The sequence below is a fragment of the Apostichopus japonicus genome, chromosome 17, assembly GCF_037975245.1.
Source record: "Apostichopus japonicus isolate 1M-3 chromosome 17, ASM3797524v1, whole genome shotgun sequence".
NCBI classification, from domain to species: domain Eukaryota; kingdom Metazoa; phylum Echinodermata; class Holothuroidea; order Aspidochirotida; family Stichopodidae; genus Apostichopus; species Apostichopus japonicus.
This window is the reverse complement of record NC_092577.1, coordinates 35,398,654-35,416,936: the sequence shown is the minus strand read 5'-3', so window position 1 is coordinate 35,416,936 and position 18,283 is coordinate 35,398,654. Positions and strand designations below refer to the sequence as shown.

General features: G+C 37.7%; 2 protein-coding genes across 9 annotated transcripts; both read left to right on the top strand.

Annotated features, from left to right (window-relative positions):
• Positions 1 to 2,585: 2,585 nt before the first annotated feature.
• LOC139984396 (histamine N-methyltransferase-like) lies at positions 2,586 to 7,201 on the top strand. 2 transcript variants are annotated; one of them, XM_071998313.1, is made up of 4 exons: positions 2,586 to 2,765; positions 5,266 to 5,503; positions 5,842 to 6,169; positions 7,063 to 7,201. In XM_071998313.1, exons 2-4 carry the CDS (start codon positions 5,293 to 5,295, stop codon positions 7,064 to 7,066), a joined length of 543 nt encoding a protein of 180 aa, XP_071854414.1. In that variant the 5' UTR covers positions 2,586 to 2,765; positions 5,266 to 5,292; the 3' UTR covers positions 7,067 to 7,201. The 2 variants fall into 2 exon arrangements, with proteins under 2 accessions (XP_071854414.1, XP_071854415.1); XM_071998314.1 differs by lacking the exon at positions 2,586 to 2,765 and adding an exon at positions 4,161 to 4,357.
• Positions 7,202 to 7,409: 208 nt separating this feature from the next.
• Positions 7,410 to 14,749, top strand: LOC139984395 (histamine N-methyltransferase-like). Of its 7 annotated transcripts, XM_071998309.1 has the most exons (5): positions 7,410 to 8,090; positions 8,912 to 9,010; positions 10,848 to 11,111; positions 12,210 to 12,536; positions 13,753 to 14,749. In XM_071998309.1, exons 3-5 carry the CDS (start codon positions 10,895 to 10,897, stop codon positions 14,082 to 14,084), a joined length of 876 nt encoding a protein of 291 aa, XP_071854410.1. In that variant the 5' UTR covers positions 7,410 to 8,090; positions 8,912 to 9,010; positions 10,848 to 10,894; the 3' UTR covers positions 14,085 to 14,749. The 7 variants fall into 7 exon arrangements, with proteins under 7 accessions (XP_071854410.1, XP_071854409.1, XP_071854407.1 ...); XM_071998308.1 differs by lacking the exon at positions 8,912 to 9,010; XM_071998306.1 differs by lacking the exon at positions 8,912 to 9,010 and having other exon boundaries at positions 7,410 to 8,188.
• The last annotated feature ends 3,534 nt before the right edge of the window (positions 14,750 to 18,283 follow it).

Below are 18,283 nucleotides of genomic sequence, written 5' to 3'. Positions count from 1 at the left end.
AATATCTGATATCGGAAATTATTATTATTATTATTTATTGAATTTCATATAGCGCAACCCCAACAAAGTTTTCGGTTGCGCTTAACATCAAAATACAAAGATAGAAAAACCATTCATAAGAAAATAAGATCTCAAATGGCGTAGAAAAATATACTAGATGAATGTACAAAAATATACAATTGCTTGAAATTCAAAGAGAAAAATAGAAAATGCAAAATGTTATATAAAATGTAAAAGAGAAATTCAAAAATATGAAATATAAAGAATACAAAAATTGAAAAATTGAATATAAAAGTGATTAGCCAGGAAATAAATATGTTTTGAGTTTTCTTTTAAAAATTGCAAGATTCTCAGAATGTTTGACATGGTTAGGTAATTTATTCCATTGCTCGGCGCCAAATACACTTATTGCTCTTGAAGCAAAAGTGGCCCTCTGTGTTCGTGGAATGATCAGTTTATAAAGAATATTATTTGAACGTAGAGACCTACTAGATTGTGGTGCTAAAGTGAATCTAGATATAAGATATTGAGGAGCAGATTTATCAACAACGCATTTAAAGACCAGCGTTAATATTTTGTGCAGAATTCTTTGTCTGATGGGAAGCCAATGCAACTCCTTTAAAGCTTCAGAAGCACTATCCTCCTTTCCTCTTTTCAGAACAAGTTTGGCAGCCATGTTTTGAATTCTCTGAAGCATCATAATAACAACATTTGGTAGATTAGCATAGAGGGAGTTAGCATAATCTAAGTGACTTATCACTAGTCCTAAAACAATAGTATGGCATGCATCCTTGGTTAGTAAATGTCTAATGTTTCTTACAAGTCGAAGTCCTGCCATGGCAGCTCTACACTTGGCAGCAATGTGAGTCTTCAACGTTAAATGAGAGTCCAGATATGCGCCTAAATATTTTACACAATTTGAACTATTTACGGTAGTGTTATTGATACAAATACTGTCTAAAGCACACTTAGATAATAATTTCTTCGATCCAACTTGTATATATTCAGTTTTAGTTTCGTTCAGTTTTAGTCTATTCTGGTCCATCCAAACTTTCACATCCCTCATAGTTGTTGAAATTTCATTTCTGACTGTGTTTGCCTCATCGAAGGTTGGTTTATGCGATTGTTTAATTGCATGATCATCCGCATACCCATGTAATTGGAATGAATCCGGAATGACGTATCGCAATGTGCTTGCATATGCCGAGTACAAAACAGGTCCTAACAGACTTCCTTGTGGGACACTGAAATCCAGTCTTTTGGAAGATGATAATGACGCATTGATATTTACACAACATTGTCTGTCAGAGAGATAATTTGCAAACCATTCTAAAGAAATTTTACCAAGCCCATAATCATTTCCTAGCACCTCCAATAACACTTTGTGGTCTACAGTATCAAACGCAGCCGAAAGGTCCATCAAGCACATTTGTGTCACTTGCTGTTTCTCCATGGCCCATAACAAGTCGTCCAATAAGCTTACGAGAGCAGTCTCACAGCTGAAATTAGCTCGGTATGCAGATTGATATGATGGAAGAGGAGCCGATGACTGAAAGTGCGAATTCAACTGTCCAAGTACCACTTTTTCGACTACTTTGGAAAGAAAAGGGAGATTACTTACTGGTCTGTAGTTTGACAAATGTAAGCCCACGCCATGCTTTTTGATTAATGGTCGAATGATTGCTTTTTTATGAAATATCTGGTATTTTTCATTTCCTTTAACAAAGTTTTATAACAGCCGTTACAAAAGGTTTTAATATTTCTACACTAATAAATGTGTCTGAATTTTCGAAAATTTCCTGACCAACATTCTTCATCAAACTTCCCTCTTCTCGTGCAATTTTGACCTGTCTGTTAGGGGTTTAGGAAGGTTTTTCTATATTGGTTGTCCATAGATTGAATTTTGTGCAACATTGTGGGCATGTTTTGAAGTGATTGTATTAACGAGAAATGTGAATTTGCAAATTCTGAACAAATAATGGGCTTAAAACCTTGAAAAGTGAGGCTTTCGGATATTGTGGGCCGTGACGTAGAATCACCTACAAGAGCAATGATCCACAGGACATGCAATGGGGTCGAACATGATGTGTGACTGGTGACAATCTTCAAAAAGGTTATGGATGGGGAAAAAACTGTTGGGAAATACTTGGTTCTCAGGCAAAAGTGCCATTTCCGGTGATCTGGGGGTATCAAAACCAGAAATTTTCTTGTACGCCCCGCGCTAACCGATGGTGGCGCTCCGCTTAGATAGTAATTCGCCCCCCCCCCCCCGCGGGTTAGAAAATCCTGGATACGCCCCTGTATTACTTTACGTGCGCCTTTCAATATTCATGGTCTACGAATATGGCATCAGTAACTCTCTACGAGATTGGCAATGTTCACAGTCACGTGATGATGACCTTTTCTGACATGATCTTAAAAGACCCACACAATTGCAATGTGTACTAATATTTCAAGCAGTATGTAAACACAGTAGGCCTATGTCTAAACATACTTATTGAGTACCTGGAATAGTGGTTGTAGCCTGTATCATGATTGAATTACAACTCAACATGCATTATATAATGAAATTATAGGTGGTAAGCTCAGTGTTGCCACGTCACATAGACTGTTCGTGAAAGCCCGCATATGTAGTAAGCCTCACCCAAGAACATTGGGACATTGCATGTGTTAAACAGCTGTAGCTTACATCTACATCGGGAGGTGGTTTTCAGATTTACCAGACCAAAATAAGCTTAAAAAGTCGTTTACAGTTTATCCTATTGGTAAGTTAAAGATTCCTTCTTATTGATGACATTTTGATGTCAAACATTCCTCCATCATTCACTTATTTACGTCTTTATCCAATAATGTTTTAGAATATGGGTATTGGCGTACCATATTTAGGTGGGTTATGCGACTATGTTACTGCCCAAACCGTCCAGGGCTGCTTCAGGAAGTTGCTGCCGTATACATACTTCAACTTGGTATATTATCATTAGTCAGCTGTTCTGTGCATGCAAGTGCAGACATTTGGTGACAAAACTACAATATTTTTATACTGTTAACATTTCACTGTTATGAAGAAAAAAAATTGTGTACAGGTATACCCGATCCTTCTAGACAATAGCTATGCTGGTTTTATATCTAGAGTTTCATCTATAAAAGATAGTACAAAAAATATCTGAAATGTCCCTTTTAGAACCAGGTTTGTGCAGTTGGGAGTTCCTCGATCAGTCCAAGAATACTTATTAATTCTTTTAAATCTAACGATGTTAATTCACTGTTCATCTAAGACAAATCTTCACAGCACACATTGATTGTAGCTACGTGATGTTAAAGTTCAACAGTACGGCCCCTACCCCTACCCTACCTTCCCCTCTCTTCCCCTTCCTTCTCATCCTATCATGTCCCTCCTCTTCCCCTACCATTGCTATATAGGTTTTTAAATCCAGGGTGGATGTGAGGAAATAGGGGACGGAATGACCAGGTCACATCCATTAGCCTCCATAAGGCTTTCTAAATTAGTTGTGGGGTTAAAACCTCCTCTCAGAGTTAAAGCTGAACTCGATCGAGTTCAGCTTTAACTCTGAGAGGAGGTTTTGGGCTCGAGCCCACTAATTACTGGACTCGGACTCCAATTTGGACTAGATGGTTTTGGATTCGGACCCGGGACTACCTGGACTCGATGATGGTTCCTGACACACTTAATGGTATATTTGTTTAGTCTGTGATGTGTGTTGTTGGGGATGGGGGTGGGGCGCGTGTGTAGGCATTTGTTGATATATTTCCTCAGGGGCCTAAGTCAGCTATAGATTTATACCGTGCTGTATTTTGCGTTCTTTATTTCAGGGATTCATTTGTCAATCATGGCCCTGTTTTCGTTTTAGCATACACGACATGCGCTGCACTGACGTCATCAATTTAAGTTCAACTTGATCGATTAAGCTGCTAGAAGTTCATTGATTGGTACACAACTTTTCGATACAATTTTATCCTCGCATTTCACTGCAGTCCTATAGTCTGCGCTGTTAGGCTTCGCGCATGCGTCATTGATTTTTACCTTTGGATGAGTTCGGACCATTGAATCTCCTTGACGGCGGGAGGTGGATGGAATACGAAAATCAATTGCACATAATGTCAATACTAGAGTAGCCCAACGCCTGTTTGACTATATGGCAATATACTATACATACGATTGGATATTAAACATAGAACATTGTCGTCTGCGTCTTCTGATGACGTTCATAATACTCATGAAAGTGATTTGACTATATCGTCGTCAACACATAGAAAGTTTTAGGAACATAGATATTTCTTGTTATTTATGCAGTCGCTTTATTTACTGATGTTGTTTTACCAGGAGTATCAGGTAACGGTAAGTTCTCGTTTTTGGCAACTATAGGTAAATGGTTGTATGGGAGACTAGTTCATCTAACACCCCATGCAGGATAAGTATACGTAACCGACCAATCTTTGGGGTAAACATTTGCCTAATTAAACGGTTTCTAAAGATGGTTTGATAATATTTTTGAGCAGTAATTTATTCATATTTTGATAATTAAATTGGTCAAACTTTTTATTCTAGCTGTCTAATTCACTCAGCTCCTGAGTTAAACCACAAGTTTCAGCCAACATTGGTACCAGACAAGTGTTCAAATATGGCAACGTGAAGTAACTCTACTTGTGCTTAATAATAATAATAATAATAATAATATTCCGACGCGATTCCAAATATGCCTTAAAACGCACCGTTACACAACTCTAAATGTTACTTACTTTCTGAAGGAGGACCCCAGACTCCCCTTCATGCGAGTCTACGTCAGTGACCACACCCCTCCTTGTCCACTCCTGACATTCCACTGCTAGATTAAACAAATTCGTAACACCGTCATGTTCTTCATTAATGACCACGAAAGGTAACTGAATGCATGTGGAGAAGAGAGGGAGTGAACACACTTCGAGGGTCAGTCGATGTTATGACATTGATTTGAGCACAGGAAGGGGAGAACCCAAAAATTTCCCGACAAAATTAATCCTCTTAAACGTCCGTGCCACAAACTCCTATTACTCCCATCCTACAAAGGTCCTTCCCTCCCCGTCCCCTTCCCCTTCTAAAACCAAGCCTATTGCGATTTTCTAAACGTCTGTCTAAACATACAATGTGATTAAGCAAATATAGTACTGTATGGCACAGTTGGGAATCATTTTTTCAAAGTTCAGGTAAGTATACATATGCGATTCAGTATTTAATTATTCTTCATATGTTGTTTTCGTTTCGTCCAGGATTGATAGGAAAGTCACAAACTAAACATGGCGTCCTCTAAACTTACCACGAAAAGCCTGACCCATGATCCGAGTCATTACGCCAAGACGTTCAGCGTTTACGCCCGACTGTCCGCCAAGTACCAGGTGTTAGCCACCTGGACCGATACAGTTTTTCCTTCGGTGATCGTGGATAAACTCTCGCCTGTCAGTGACGCAGAAGAAAAACTGAAAATACTTGGAATTGGAAGCGGGACAGGTTAGTTATGTTAATATTACATTAATTATATATTAATATGCAATTAATTTCAACTTAACTCAAAGTTAATCACGTGACTGTATCACTCACTTATCGGATAAATTTCTTCACATTGTGTAATCAATAACCAATCAGAAATCAAGAATTATTTTCATTTTATGGACGTATTACCCGTCATGCCCCTAACTAAGGTAGTTAGTATCACCCCCGGACACCCCCTCCTCCCCCCCCCTCTCGCCTTTGCAGTCCTGTACATGACTGTCACGTTAGATAAGTATATCGATCCAACATGGCATAGAATGGTTACTTTTAAACCCGAACAATTACATTTTTTCCAGGTGGAATGGACTGTAATATGATAACTCAACTGTTGAAGAAATTCCCTTCGATAGCTAATACAGTCTTAGAGCCAGCTGCAGACCACATCGAGGAATATAAGAAGTTGCTGGAGAGTAATGGCTTCGGTAGCGATGTCGATTTTAATTGGCGGCAGCAGACTTGGGATGAATATTATAAGGAATGTAAGCAGGTCAACCAAATCAAAAAAGTTTCATTTCATCAGCGCTATTCATTCCTTGTATTACGTCGAAGATCTGGAGTCCACCATCTTGGATTTAATCAATTGCCTGGAAGAAGGAGGGGTTCTGTTGATGATCGCAGTATCAGGTATAAAGTATGATCAATGAGTATGATTAATGAGTGTGATTAATGACTATTATTAATGAGTATGATTAATGACTATGATTAATGAGTATGATTGTTGTGTATCGTTGCTTAACATGTCTGTGTCATACATAAATATTACTCGCGAAAAGGAACAAGAAAATATTAAGGAGCTCGGGAACTCCTTACATGACCATACTGTCTATATGGTATAAAGAAGGCAATTTAGTAACAGAGCAATATTGTGTTCTTAAAAATGTAAACATAATCACTCATTAATTCGAAACCTGGCCCGCTTTATTAATACTATTGAAGAAGGAGAGACACTGTACTGTTTCCAACTTATCAATAAGATGTCTTCCCCTACCCCAACACCATTTTAAAACAAAAATAATAAGATATTACCATAATATTCTTTATATATATTTCTTCCCAGATATTTCATGTTTATTATAAATATCGAATAATAACCTTTTTCGCTATATAAGTAATTGTAAAAATACACTATGGAAACTGTTCGATGGATTTATTAGTATTTAGTTACCGGCCATGAATGACTACCAGACCAAACGTTAGCTCATTTGTGACTTAATCGAGATATTCGAGACTGTTTATAGGGTTTATGTATGGGCTGTCCTGTATCCGACATTCGGGAAGACGGGCGGGGAGTTTCTCCATATCATTTTCTATCTCATAGATATTGTATTTATAAAACGAGCCTTTTAATGACAAGTCTCGTCAGGTTGTTGGTATATCTTTGGGCACCAACTGATTTTATGGAAAGAAGAGGATAAACTCCACCCCCCCCCTTGCCCCGCCCCTTATAATAGCAGACTCCATCGTCTTCATCATGTGTTACACCAATTGACTTGTCCATTTGTCTGTCTTTTCGACAGATGACAGTGGCTTTTGGCGTCTTTGGAAACGTTTCCCCATGTTTGCTGACGATCTTTACAGACAAATCAATTCTGGTGACATTCGCAGAATCTTGGATACTCACCAAATCGGTTATAAAGCCATCACGCAAGAATCTCGGGTGGATATCACGTGTTGCTATGAAGACGGTAACCAGGACGGGGTGTTATTGACGGATTTCTTGAATCATGTGGTAAACTTGCGCGAATGTTCGTCACAAAGTTTCGTCGATGAAGTGTTGTCGTACATGCGAGGAGAAGATTGCACAGTTCAAAATGGCGACCAATTATTGTTTAACAACGATTGGCAGGCAATCATTGTGACTAAGTAGTAAACAATCATAATATGATCATAACATATAGCGTCCTACCATTTGTCATGTTACCGGCTAAGTATGAGGATCGGAATTATTCAAATAACGACAAGACACTTCTTTAAAGTTTTCCGGATTTTTTTTTTTTCTTTTTTTTTGAGTAATCACTCGGAAGGCGGGCTGCCAAGAGACCGGAGCCTGCAAGTGGCAAACGGTTCAATAACACGAACTTCGAAAGTGCATAATACCGTTTACAATATCTCAGAAATGTAGTGTAACAAAAGTCATCGAAACCTCAATGCGTTTCGCATTCTGGTCCAGTTTGTAAGAGAGAAGTACTGCTGAGGGTCACTTTCCATAACAACTCCCTGCTGAGGTGGTTTTAAGGACATGGTGATAAAATATCTGATGACAGAAATCCATTCCGTAACAACTCCCTGTTAGAATGTAGGCTGGCTTCCATTAGCCTGCAGAGGTGAGGGTCTTTCGCTCGAAAGGTTTGACCAGAGAGTTGTTTTCATAACAACTCTCTGGTTTGACCTGGTGGGAGCTCTCTTGCGTGCATGACCAAATTTGCATTTTGCTGACTCTGTTGTGCATTCATCCTGTTTGTCTCGGTTCGGTTGGGTGTTTGTGATTTGTACCGGTAGGCTTGATCTTATATTCCTGTTGGACACAACAGTTCTCCCGAACACGGTAAGTGCATGGTTACCAATGGAGGTTGTGCATACAAAGGCATAGCATAGCGAGGTGCACGCGTGTCGGACTTGGCCTTCTTGATGACTTTGGTGGTGGTATGTTTGACTGTCTGCACTTGCTGGTCAATGATAACATTTGTTTGTGGTAATGTGGACTTAACGTTATGTGTTGGAAATCCCATTGAAATTTGAAAATTCTTTGAAGATATTAGTATTATTATTAATATTATTCAGTTAGTATTGTTACTATTAATATAATTGTTTTTATTATTGTTATTGTTGCTATTACTATACTAATTATATTTTTCTATGTGAAATTATTCTGTACTTCATTTACAACCTCAGATATTGAAATAGTTTTTTCCTCCTCTCCAAACTTCCAAAGTGCATGTGAACAGAGGTGGATGCACAATGGCTTAAGACCATACGAGAATTTTTCTTCCGGTGTAACACGCGCAGATGTGTTGCCAAGGCGGGTCGTAATATTATATTAAAACAACATATATATTAAAAAAGCATCAAAAGTACATGAAGAAAAGAATATTGTAAATTAGCGCTGGCTCAATACCACAGAACATACCAGCAACTTGACCAGTAACCACAGAAATCGGTGTTCACTAAAAGTCTAAATTTATTTGAGTTTAGGAATATTGGTATATGTTTCATCGAGACATTGACATAAACGGTGTAACAGGTTTACGCTTAGTCCGATAATTGGCTTTAGCTGTTAGTTAACAGTGTCCTGGGGAATCGTCGAGCTGTTTCTGAGAATATAACACAGGATACTACAAAAATATCCAAACGTATTTTACTTGACAGGCCCCGGCAGGAACACAGGTACGGCGAATTGCGCGTGAATTACGTACTAGGCCTATATAGCCTACATAGGACTGGCGAATCATTATAGCGGGGACACCGGTAAGTAGGAAATACCAGCGCACACTCGTTTCTCATAACTTCAACCCCTAAAACTATTAAAGGTGGGGAACCGTTAATTAGGTATAAACCAAACTTTGTTTAGTAATACGGTAACATATGTTTTAGAACTAACGGCTATAACTGTCCGCATATTTTACAGGTGAAGAGAAGATGCACTTTGAAAGCAAGGGTACAATATGATCATCTCATACAAATGGTCTAAAGTTTCAGATTTTCGATACCAAGGTGTCTCTCTATTGTAATTTCTTCCGTAGTACATGTAGACTCTGCAAATGAATTTATATATATATTTATATATATATATATATATATATATATATATATGTATGTATATATATATGTATATATATATATATATAATATATATATATATAATATATATATGTATATATATATATATATATTTATTTATATTTATATATATATATATATATATATATATATATATATATATATATATATATATATATATAACTCTGGGAAGCGGTAGAGGCAGTGATACAGTGCATCGACTCACTTTCACGAGATCCCGGAATAATGATAAATAATAATAAATACAATGCTTGATATAGCGCTATTCCAAATAAGATCATAGCGCTTAACAACAACAGAAAACGCATTGTCAAAACCATTGCAGAAAATGAAAACACAGTGTAAATACAAAGATCAGAATGACCTTAGAAAATATGAGTTTTGAGATAACTTTTGAAAGTAGTAACAGTGGGAGATGACCGGATAGTTAGAGTGACATTGTTCCAGAGTTTTTGTCCTTGCATGCTGAATGATCCGGCACCAACCTTTCTGATACTCCTGGGAACATCAAGACAAACAGCATCCATCGATGATCCAGGCAGGCGCGAAGCCAGGAATTTGTCAAAGGGGGGGGGGGGGGGGCGAATCTGTAGGCAAACTATCAGAGCCGTAGATTCTGCATTGAAAACTATCTAAGCGTATAGCGCCACCACAATTGGCGCGAAGCGTACAAGAAAAAAATTGACTGAAAATGCCTCCCAGATCGCAGGAAATGACACTTCCCAGGCCTTGACATTACTAGCGATATCAGCAAAACGTATACAAAAGAAGATATGCTCAAGGGGGGGGGGGGGCGGTTGCCCACTTCGCCCCCCCCCCCCCCCCCCCTTGGCTACGCGCCTGCGATGATCAGAGTCCCTTCCTAGATGGTGTGAATATGGAGATCGAATTGGAGGTAGGTGGGTGCAACTGCAAGACCCATTTAGGGACTTGTAGATGAACAAAAGTGTCTTGGAAACAATCCGCTTGTCTATTGGGAGCAATGGAGAGTAGTCAACAGTTCGGATGCAGAATGAATTTTTGGGACCTGAAAGATTATCCGATCGGCTTTGTTTTGGAGTCGTTGCAATTGCAAGAATGTCAGCCTTCTTGCATCCATGACAGAGGGAGTTTGTATAGTCCAATTTCGACAGAACAACTTGGGCTCGCATGATGGTAATGCGGGTATCTTGATCAATATAAACCTCCGGAATCTTGATATGTTCCATAAAAAGAAGTTCAATGACTTGCATAAAGATGTAACATAGTAACAAATTCAAAACAGGTGATAGTCTAGTGTAGAATTACACGCTGCAAGTCAAACTATGTACGTAAGTAAGAGACCTATCCACCAAACTTCCGTATTGTGCTCTATATACCTACTGATTCTACACATGATCTGAATGAATTGGTCGGGATGAAGCTATCATAGCACAGAAGTGACATATACCATGCATTTTATAAACAAAATACCGGCATATATGAACTGAAACATGTCATTGTGTCATTGCTTTCTATTATGCAGGTATTTTCTAAAGCAGTCTCCCACTCAGGGGATAATTACGTATCAGAATGGAGTCATCGTCTGAAATTTCGGTGAAAGATATCTCACATGATCCAAGCTATTATTCCAAGGCCTTCAACGTCTTCGTTCGACATTCCACAGAGCACCAGATGTTAGCTACTTGGGTTGAAACAATATTCCCTCGAACGGTTGTCGAAAAGATCACCATTAGTAAGCATAGCCAAGAGAAGAAACTAGAAATACTGGGATTTGGAAGTGGAACAGGTAAGTCATGTTAGGATGTATCCATTCTGCCACTATCTTCTTTTGTTCTCAGTCATTTCTCATTTTGTCAATACCTCCTGTTGTAATTAACCCTCCCGTAACTACACCTCAAATGTCATTTAACCATTACTTATTTCTCTCATAACTCTCTTTACAACCGCAGTTAATGCAACCTCAGTTTTCTCTTTAGTCTTTCTTAATACTCTCTTCATTTCTCCCATAATTCTTTTATATCCCTTAAATTCCCATAATTTTCCTTTCTATTTAGACCTTAATTTTCCCTATTCCGTCTCTTTTATCATCCTTTATGCTCCCATACTTTCTCCCTTACAGCTCCTTATATCTCCCTTAGTCCTCACCCATCCCTCAATAATTTCCCCTCCTCTGTTTGCCACCCCCCCCCCCATCCCTCTATAATTTCCCCTCGTCCATGCTATATAATTTATCATTTTCATGATCGTTTGTCTGCATACTTTCTTGAAGACTATAAGAAACCCAGCACCTTTTTTTTTTGGTTTCCCGAAAGGGAAACTGGGGTCTCTCTTACACACTTTGCAAAGTCGAAAATGACTATAACGCGGATTGCAAAGCCCTGTATCACTGTTACGGATATATTCGTCCAACACGACAACATACTGAAACGATGTCCTCAAAGCCAAAGACTTCGTTGGTACAAATTGTTTGGCCAACGACGAATAGACCGTCATTTCTCAGAAAAGGTGCTATTACTAAAGTCGTAGGGTCTGCACTATGTTGGTCAATGTTAGAAAAAGACATTTAACAAGTAGAATAAAATAAATAAAATAACCTCTCCCTTAATTCCCCCACACTTCTTCCGTGTTTCATCATTCTCCCTTAAATCTCCCAAACTTCTTCCGTGTCTCATCAATCTCCCATAGATTCTCCCACACTTGTTCCGTTTCCCCTACATCTCCATATTTATTCCCTATTTCTCCCTTTTCCATAACTCTTCCAACTCCATACAATCTCCTTTAAACTTACTTTGATTTCCCCTCCTCAACTATTTCTCCGCTTTCCATTCTCTCAATTGTCTAATGAGAGCGATTCTTTCGATCACCCTTCTGTTTTATCTTGCAGGTGATTTGGACTTTAAAATGATAGCTCAACTGTTGAAGAAATTCCCTTCGATATCCAACACAGTCGTAGAACCAAATCCAGACCACATCGTTGAGTATAAGAAGTTGGTGGCCAGTAAAAGCTTCGGTAGTGATGTCGATTTTAATTGGCGGCAGCAGACGTGGCAGGAATATTATCAAGAGTGTCAGCAGCTCAACAAAATCAAGAAGTTTCATTTCATCAGCGCTATTCATTCTTTGTATTACGTCGAAAATCCAGAATCCACAATTTTGGATATAATTAGCTGCCTAGACGAAGGAGGGATTCTATTGCTCGTTTTAATTTCAGGTTAGCTTATTCACTAAACTTACCGTTTAATTTAAGTTAGGTGGATCGCAAATGGTTAGGAAGCGATAGTGGTGTGCAAGAGATAAAAAATGTTGGAGGTTGCGACCACCCCCCCCCACCCGTCCCACCCCACATTCGCCAGACAGGAACCTTTATGGCAGAAACGGGGGGAGATTCAAAATATGTTAAGAGAGGCCGTGTGGCCCAATTCCATGTAGGGGCTCGAGGGGCGCCTTCGAAAACGCAAGGCATTGTCTAATGTATCCCCGACTGAATATAAGAACTTCCAGGACTGGACTTTTTTTGCGCGACTGAAGATTGAAAGAAAGTTCAATCCCCCCTCTCCCTCCCCCTCCCCTTGTGCTTGCCACTCAGAATCCAACAGAAGCTTATGTCAAACATCTTTTCGGTGAGTGTTAAGAGAATTACGAGGCAGTGGTATTTGTCGCATTGAATCGTTCCTGCTCCCGGGACCGCCACCTAACGTCCCCATCTAACGGTCGAGAGTGTACCTCAGGACCTGACCACTTTTAGAATAATTGGATAGGTAAGGTCACCTCATTAAACATCACTCACTGCATTGCAGCCATGGGTATATTAAAGTTGTTTCTGAACCATTTTGTTGTTGTAGTCTCAAACCAAATATACCAAAGGGGCGCAGTTAGCTATCAATAGAAGAGGGCGCAGGGGGGATAACCAGTTGGGGGTTTGGAGCCTTGCAACGTATATTAGTTAATCAGCAGAATCTAGAGTGACGCCAGAGGCAATTGTCCGCTCTGCTCGGCAGCCGAAGAGTTAAATTCAATACCGCGCGTTGCGCTGTGGATCTTCGACATCAACTATGGCTTATTTCACCGCACACTGTTTCTTTCGGTGGTTGAATTAATACTCAGTACACCACACAAAGCTAACATAGCATATACCGAACGATGATCAGTGATATATACGGTAGGATAAGGGGTGACAAAGGGGGTGTCTTCACCCATATCATTATAGAGTGTGTCTCTGCCCCCTCCCCACACCCTCCCCTCCTCAGTTCTCAGGCGACGGTTTCGCTCATCCAGTTCCCAAAGCTCCTATGTACGCTAACCTTTTAGGCCGGAATTGTTTTCCATAAGCACACAAAATGGGATCCCGCAGAAGTCAATTTTGTGAATATTAACAATGGTTATATAGTTGTACTAACGCAAAGAATTTTCCCGATTCTGTTTTTCAGAGAATGGTGGTGTCATTCGTCAACATAAACGTTTTCTAAGCGATGCTCAACGAGTGGTGGGCTCTGAGACCATTTGTAAGATATTACAAAAATGTCAATTAAAATTTGAAGCTTTCACGGAAAATTCTACGATCGACATTGCCTGTTGCTATGAAGCTGGGAACCAGGACGGTGTGTTATTGGCGGATTTTATCAATAACGTCAAACTACAAGAATCAGGACCACCGAGTTTTGTCGAGGAAGTGCTGTCGTACATGCGGGAAGGTGCCATCCAAAATGGCGACCAAATACTGTTAGAAACCGAGTGGCAGGTTATTGTTGTTACTAAGTAAAAGCATCCGTTGAATTACTGCATGCGTGAGGTAATTCCGACCATGCAGTTCCAATCATCCTTCTATTTTTTTCTTACGAAACTATAATACTTTGGATTGTTTCGTACAAATATGCACGATTAATAATACTGGTCGGGATTGTTTCTCCTTCAAGTTCAGGGAGTTCCAAAAAAAGCATCATGGTGTGTGTAGTACTTCCTATCAAAGTTGGTCTTAGTTAACTTACTTACCTACCAGTAACCACTACATATAGGGAATTTGGTCCCTTGGTATTTATATTTCTTGTTTCTAACAATTAGGAGAAAGTGGGTAATCGCTCAGAACGTTACTCGAGTTAAATATTGGTATGCATGTAGATGTCTACTCTAGAATAGGCCATTTTGTTTGATTTCTATATTACTTGATTCCTTTCCATGTTAATTTGTATTTTATAAGAGATATTCTTTCAAGTGACAGTGTCTATCCATGCGGATTGGTTTTGCTTGCCAGTATGTCTCTGAAACCACTACAAAATCATCGTCATATCTTTCAAAACCTATTCTTTAGAATTCATATACGCCGAAACCTATAGTAGACTGGGTTATATTGATTACAATCTTCTGGAAATAAAGTGTTGTATTGCTTATATACACGGACAGACGAATAAAGTAACAACATTTCATTTACATTCCACTTTCATTTCATTTATTTGGTTGTTTCTCTATATACTCACAATATAGGTTGAATATGTATGCCTCTATATATATATATACAATATAGGTTGAATATGTATGCTTCTATATATATATATACAATATAGGTTGAATATGTATGCTTCTATATACATACAATATAGGCTGAATATGTATGCTTCTATATATATACAATATAGGTTGAATATGTGTGCTTCTATATACATACAATATAGGTTGCATATGTATGCTTCTATATACATACAATATAGGTTGCATATGTATGCTTCTATATACATACAATATAGGTTGAATATGTATGCTTCTATATATATACAATATAGGTTGAATATGTGTGCTTCTATATACATACAATATAGGTTGAATATGTATGCTTCTATATACATACAATATAGGTTGAATACGTATGCTTCTATATACATACAATATAGGTTGAATATGTATGCTTCTATATACATACAATATAGGTTGAATATGTATGCTTCTATATATATACAATAGAGGTTGAATATGTGTGCTTCTATATACATACAATATAGGTTGCATATGTATGCTTCTATATACATACAATATAGGTTGAATACGTATGCTTCTATATACATACAATATAGGTTGAATATGTATGCTTCTATATACATACAATATATGTAATTATGTATGCTTCTATACAATAAATATAATTGAAATGTACAAAGGGAAAGGAAGTGGTTTAAAAAAACCTTAACTTGCTTAACGAGTAGATCCACTCCCCAAAAGGAAAAACAATAAAAGGAATAACGGAGGCAGGGATCAAAGACAATTTTTGTTGTTCAGTAACCTAAAAACTATCTGGTATTCGATTTTTAAGTTAACCGTTTTCTGTAGGACTGAATACGCTCACTTTGAAAATTGGCTCCTAAGGCCTAACCACAATGCACAGTAAGCCGCCGTTGATTACGTGAAGTACGTAAATTATAATTCCAATAAGTATTAGCTTAATACCACAATGCACAGTAAGCCGCCATTCATTACGTAAATGACGTAAATTATAATTCCCATACGTATTAGCTTAATAACCTAAGCTCTGCATAATAGTTCCATGGACGTGGTTTGTGCATGTAACCAGCCTGCCTCATATTATGATTATGTATATCTTTATTTTACATTATAACCTCTGAAAACAAGAGGTTTATGATTATTAATAGAATGGTAATTAAAAGTAGCAATGTGATAATTATTAAGGTTAGGAAGGTTAAGGAGATTGTGAGAAGCAACATAGCTTGCTGGTGTGATCATTTTAAGGAAGCAAACGAAATATGACGAATGACCTCTTTTGAAGCGTCAGAAAATACTTTTTTAAGGATAGGTCGCCCAGGAAAGAACCTGGGCACGAAAACCAAACTACCGAACGACTGATCCGCTCTCAACCCCAGTCCCCTTGCATCGGGACTGTGACTGTGTGATCATCGTCGGGTTGTGCATCACCATTCCCCTCGAAAGGGAACAGATACTACACAAGATCTTAGCCAAAAGGCCGAGAAGCGAGAAGCGATTCTTGATATTAGAATACATCGTATACCGGAGTAAACTCTCATGCAATAAGTGAGATGGGGATGAATAAGAGTAAAATGTAAAGAACGCGGAGAACTTGTCTCGGTAGTTGAATGCTTTAAATTAGAGAGAATCCCAACACCTCGGGCAATCTTTGTAGAGATTGAATTAATGCGATTATTCCACGTCAAGCCAGACTCAATAGTAACCCCTTAGAAACGTTGTATAATCTGCTCTTTTAAGATATATTCTATCAACCGAAGATGCATGGGCTAACATGCAATGTGACGAGAAGATGAAGTACCAGGTTAATCAAAAATATGCTAAAAAGTTCTTTTCCAAATATCATAATCTTTTAGTACCAAACACCACAACAAGATATCTACATATATTCACCTCCAGATTATTGCGAATTAATTAACGCAATAATCTGCTGACATAAATGGAGAAATAGAAATCACTGGAGTAATATATCGTATATTTATAAAGTGAAAGAAAACTTTTTGTCATCGATAAAGGTGTTCTGCATAAACGACTGGTCAGTGAAGGTAATCAACAATTCATTAGTTCCCCATCCTCCTTCCATTTGCCCCCCCCACCCAATATATATATATTTATATTTATATATATATATATATATATATATATATATATATATATATATATATACATATATATATATATATATATATATATATATATATATATATATAAATATATATATATATATATATATATATATACATATATATATATATATATATATATATATATATATTTATATATATATATATATATATATATATATATATATATATATATATATATATCAAGCTCATTAAACTACATCACTGTCACAATGTCAAGATTCTAGTTGTCCATTGAATTTAAAGTTCAATATACTTTCATCACGTGATAACCCACACATTAAAATTGCTACCAATGTTTTTCATCGTAAATTATACCACACATAGATTTATCCCCTGATTGTATGTTGTTTAACTAACAACACTACTGAAGAGATCTCTAAATTCCCGTAAGCGATGTAAAAACATCTACCATAATTGATGAGCCTTTGATTCAGTTTTAAGCAGATAAATCTTTGTCTTTGTTTTTCTTATATTTCTTTTGTTACATCATCTAGATGATTCTTATTTTCGTGATTAAGTTTCCTAACCATGCATTTTAATGTGTACTGACATAGTTTACTATATAGACAAACATACACTGATATGTCGGTGTGATTATATTTGCTTCGGGGAATTGAAGCGAATAAATTGCTGATACTTTGATCTATTGTTCATATAGTCTTATTCTTTGAGTTAAGGCTGGGAAACCATTCATTGCGTCACTTAATCCCCGTATTATAGAGTGCAGCCTTTCGAATGAATAATTAACATATTCAAGAAAGGTTGCATGTTTAGATGACTGTAGATTTCGATCCGTTACAACTGAGCTGGTTATACTTGCTTCGGGGGATGAATCGAAGTAGGTAACTGATACATTGATCTATTAGTTAAATATTCTTAATCTTGAAATTGAGGCTCAATAACGTCGAGTAATCCTCGTATTATCGAGTGTAGCCTTTCGAATGAATCATTAACAATTCAAAAACAACTGCAGTTTTAAGTCACAGTAAATTTCAATGAGTTACTAAAACAGCGTACCGAGGGGTGGGAAAGAGTGGGCGGGGATTGTAAAACGAGAAATTCGTTTGCAAATGGACAGAACTTACGTATTGGAAATGAGATTCCATAGTGGTTACAACACATATCTATAGGGGCGTGTTCTATGAAACATCTAGGGGCGTAATCCCTTTGAATACTTCTACTTAAATACATCAAAATATTATAAGTTCAAATAAAAACTCAAATACGCCTACTATAGAGGAACTACGTACGTATGACCCGCACGTATACACGCATAGACCTACGTACGCACGTACGCACAGATGACATATTACTACGTACGTACGTA

What these genes read in the sequence shown, in the direction of transcription:
- LOC139984395 (XM_071998308.1), top strand. Translation starts at nt 10,895, where the DNA reads ATGGAGTCATCGTCTGAAATTTCGGTGAAAGATATCTCACATGATCCA. An exon ending in GGGATTTGGAAGTGGAACAG is followed by an intron (nt 11,112 to 12,209) that starts GTAAGTCATGTT and finishes TTTATCTTGCAG; the next exon opens with GTGATTTGGACTTTAAAATG. An exon ending in ATTGCTCGTTTTAATTTCAG is followed by an intron (nt 12,537 to 13,752) that starts GTTAGCTTATTC and finishes TCTGTTTTTCAG; the next exon opens with AGAATGGTGGTGTCATTCGT.
- LOC139984396 (XM_071998313.1), top strand. Translation starts at nt 5,293, where the DNA reads ATGGCGTCCTCTAAACTTACCACGAAAAGCCTGACCCATGATCCGAGT. An exon ending in TGGAATTGGAAGCGGGACAG is followed by an intron (nt 5,504 to 5,841) that starts GTTAGTTATGTT and finishes CATTTTTTCCAG; the next exon opens with GTGGAATGGACTGTAATATG.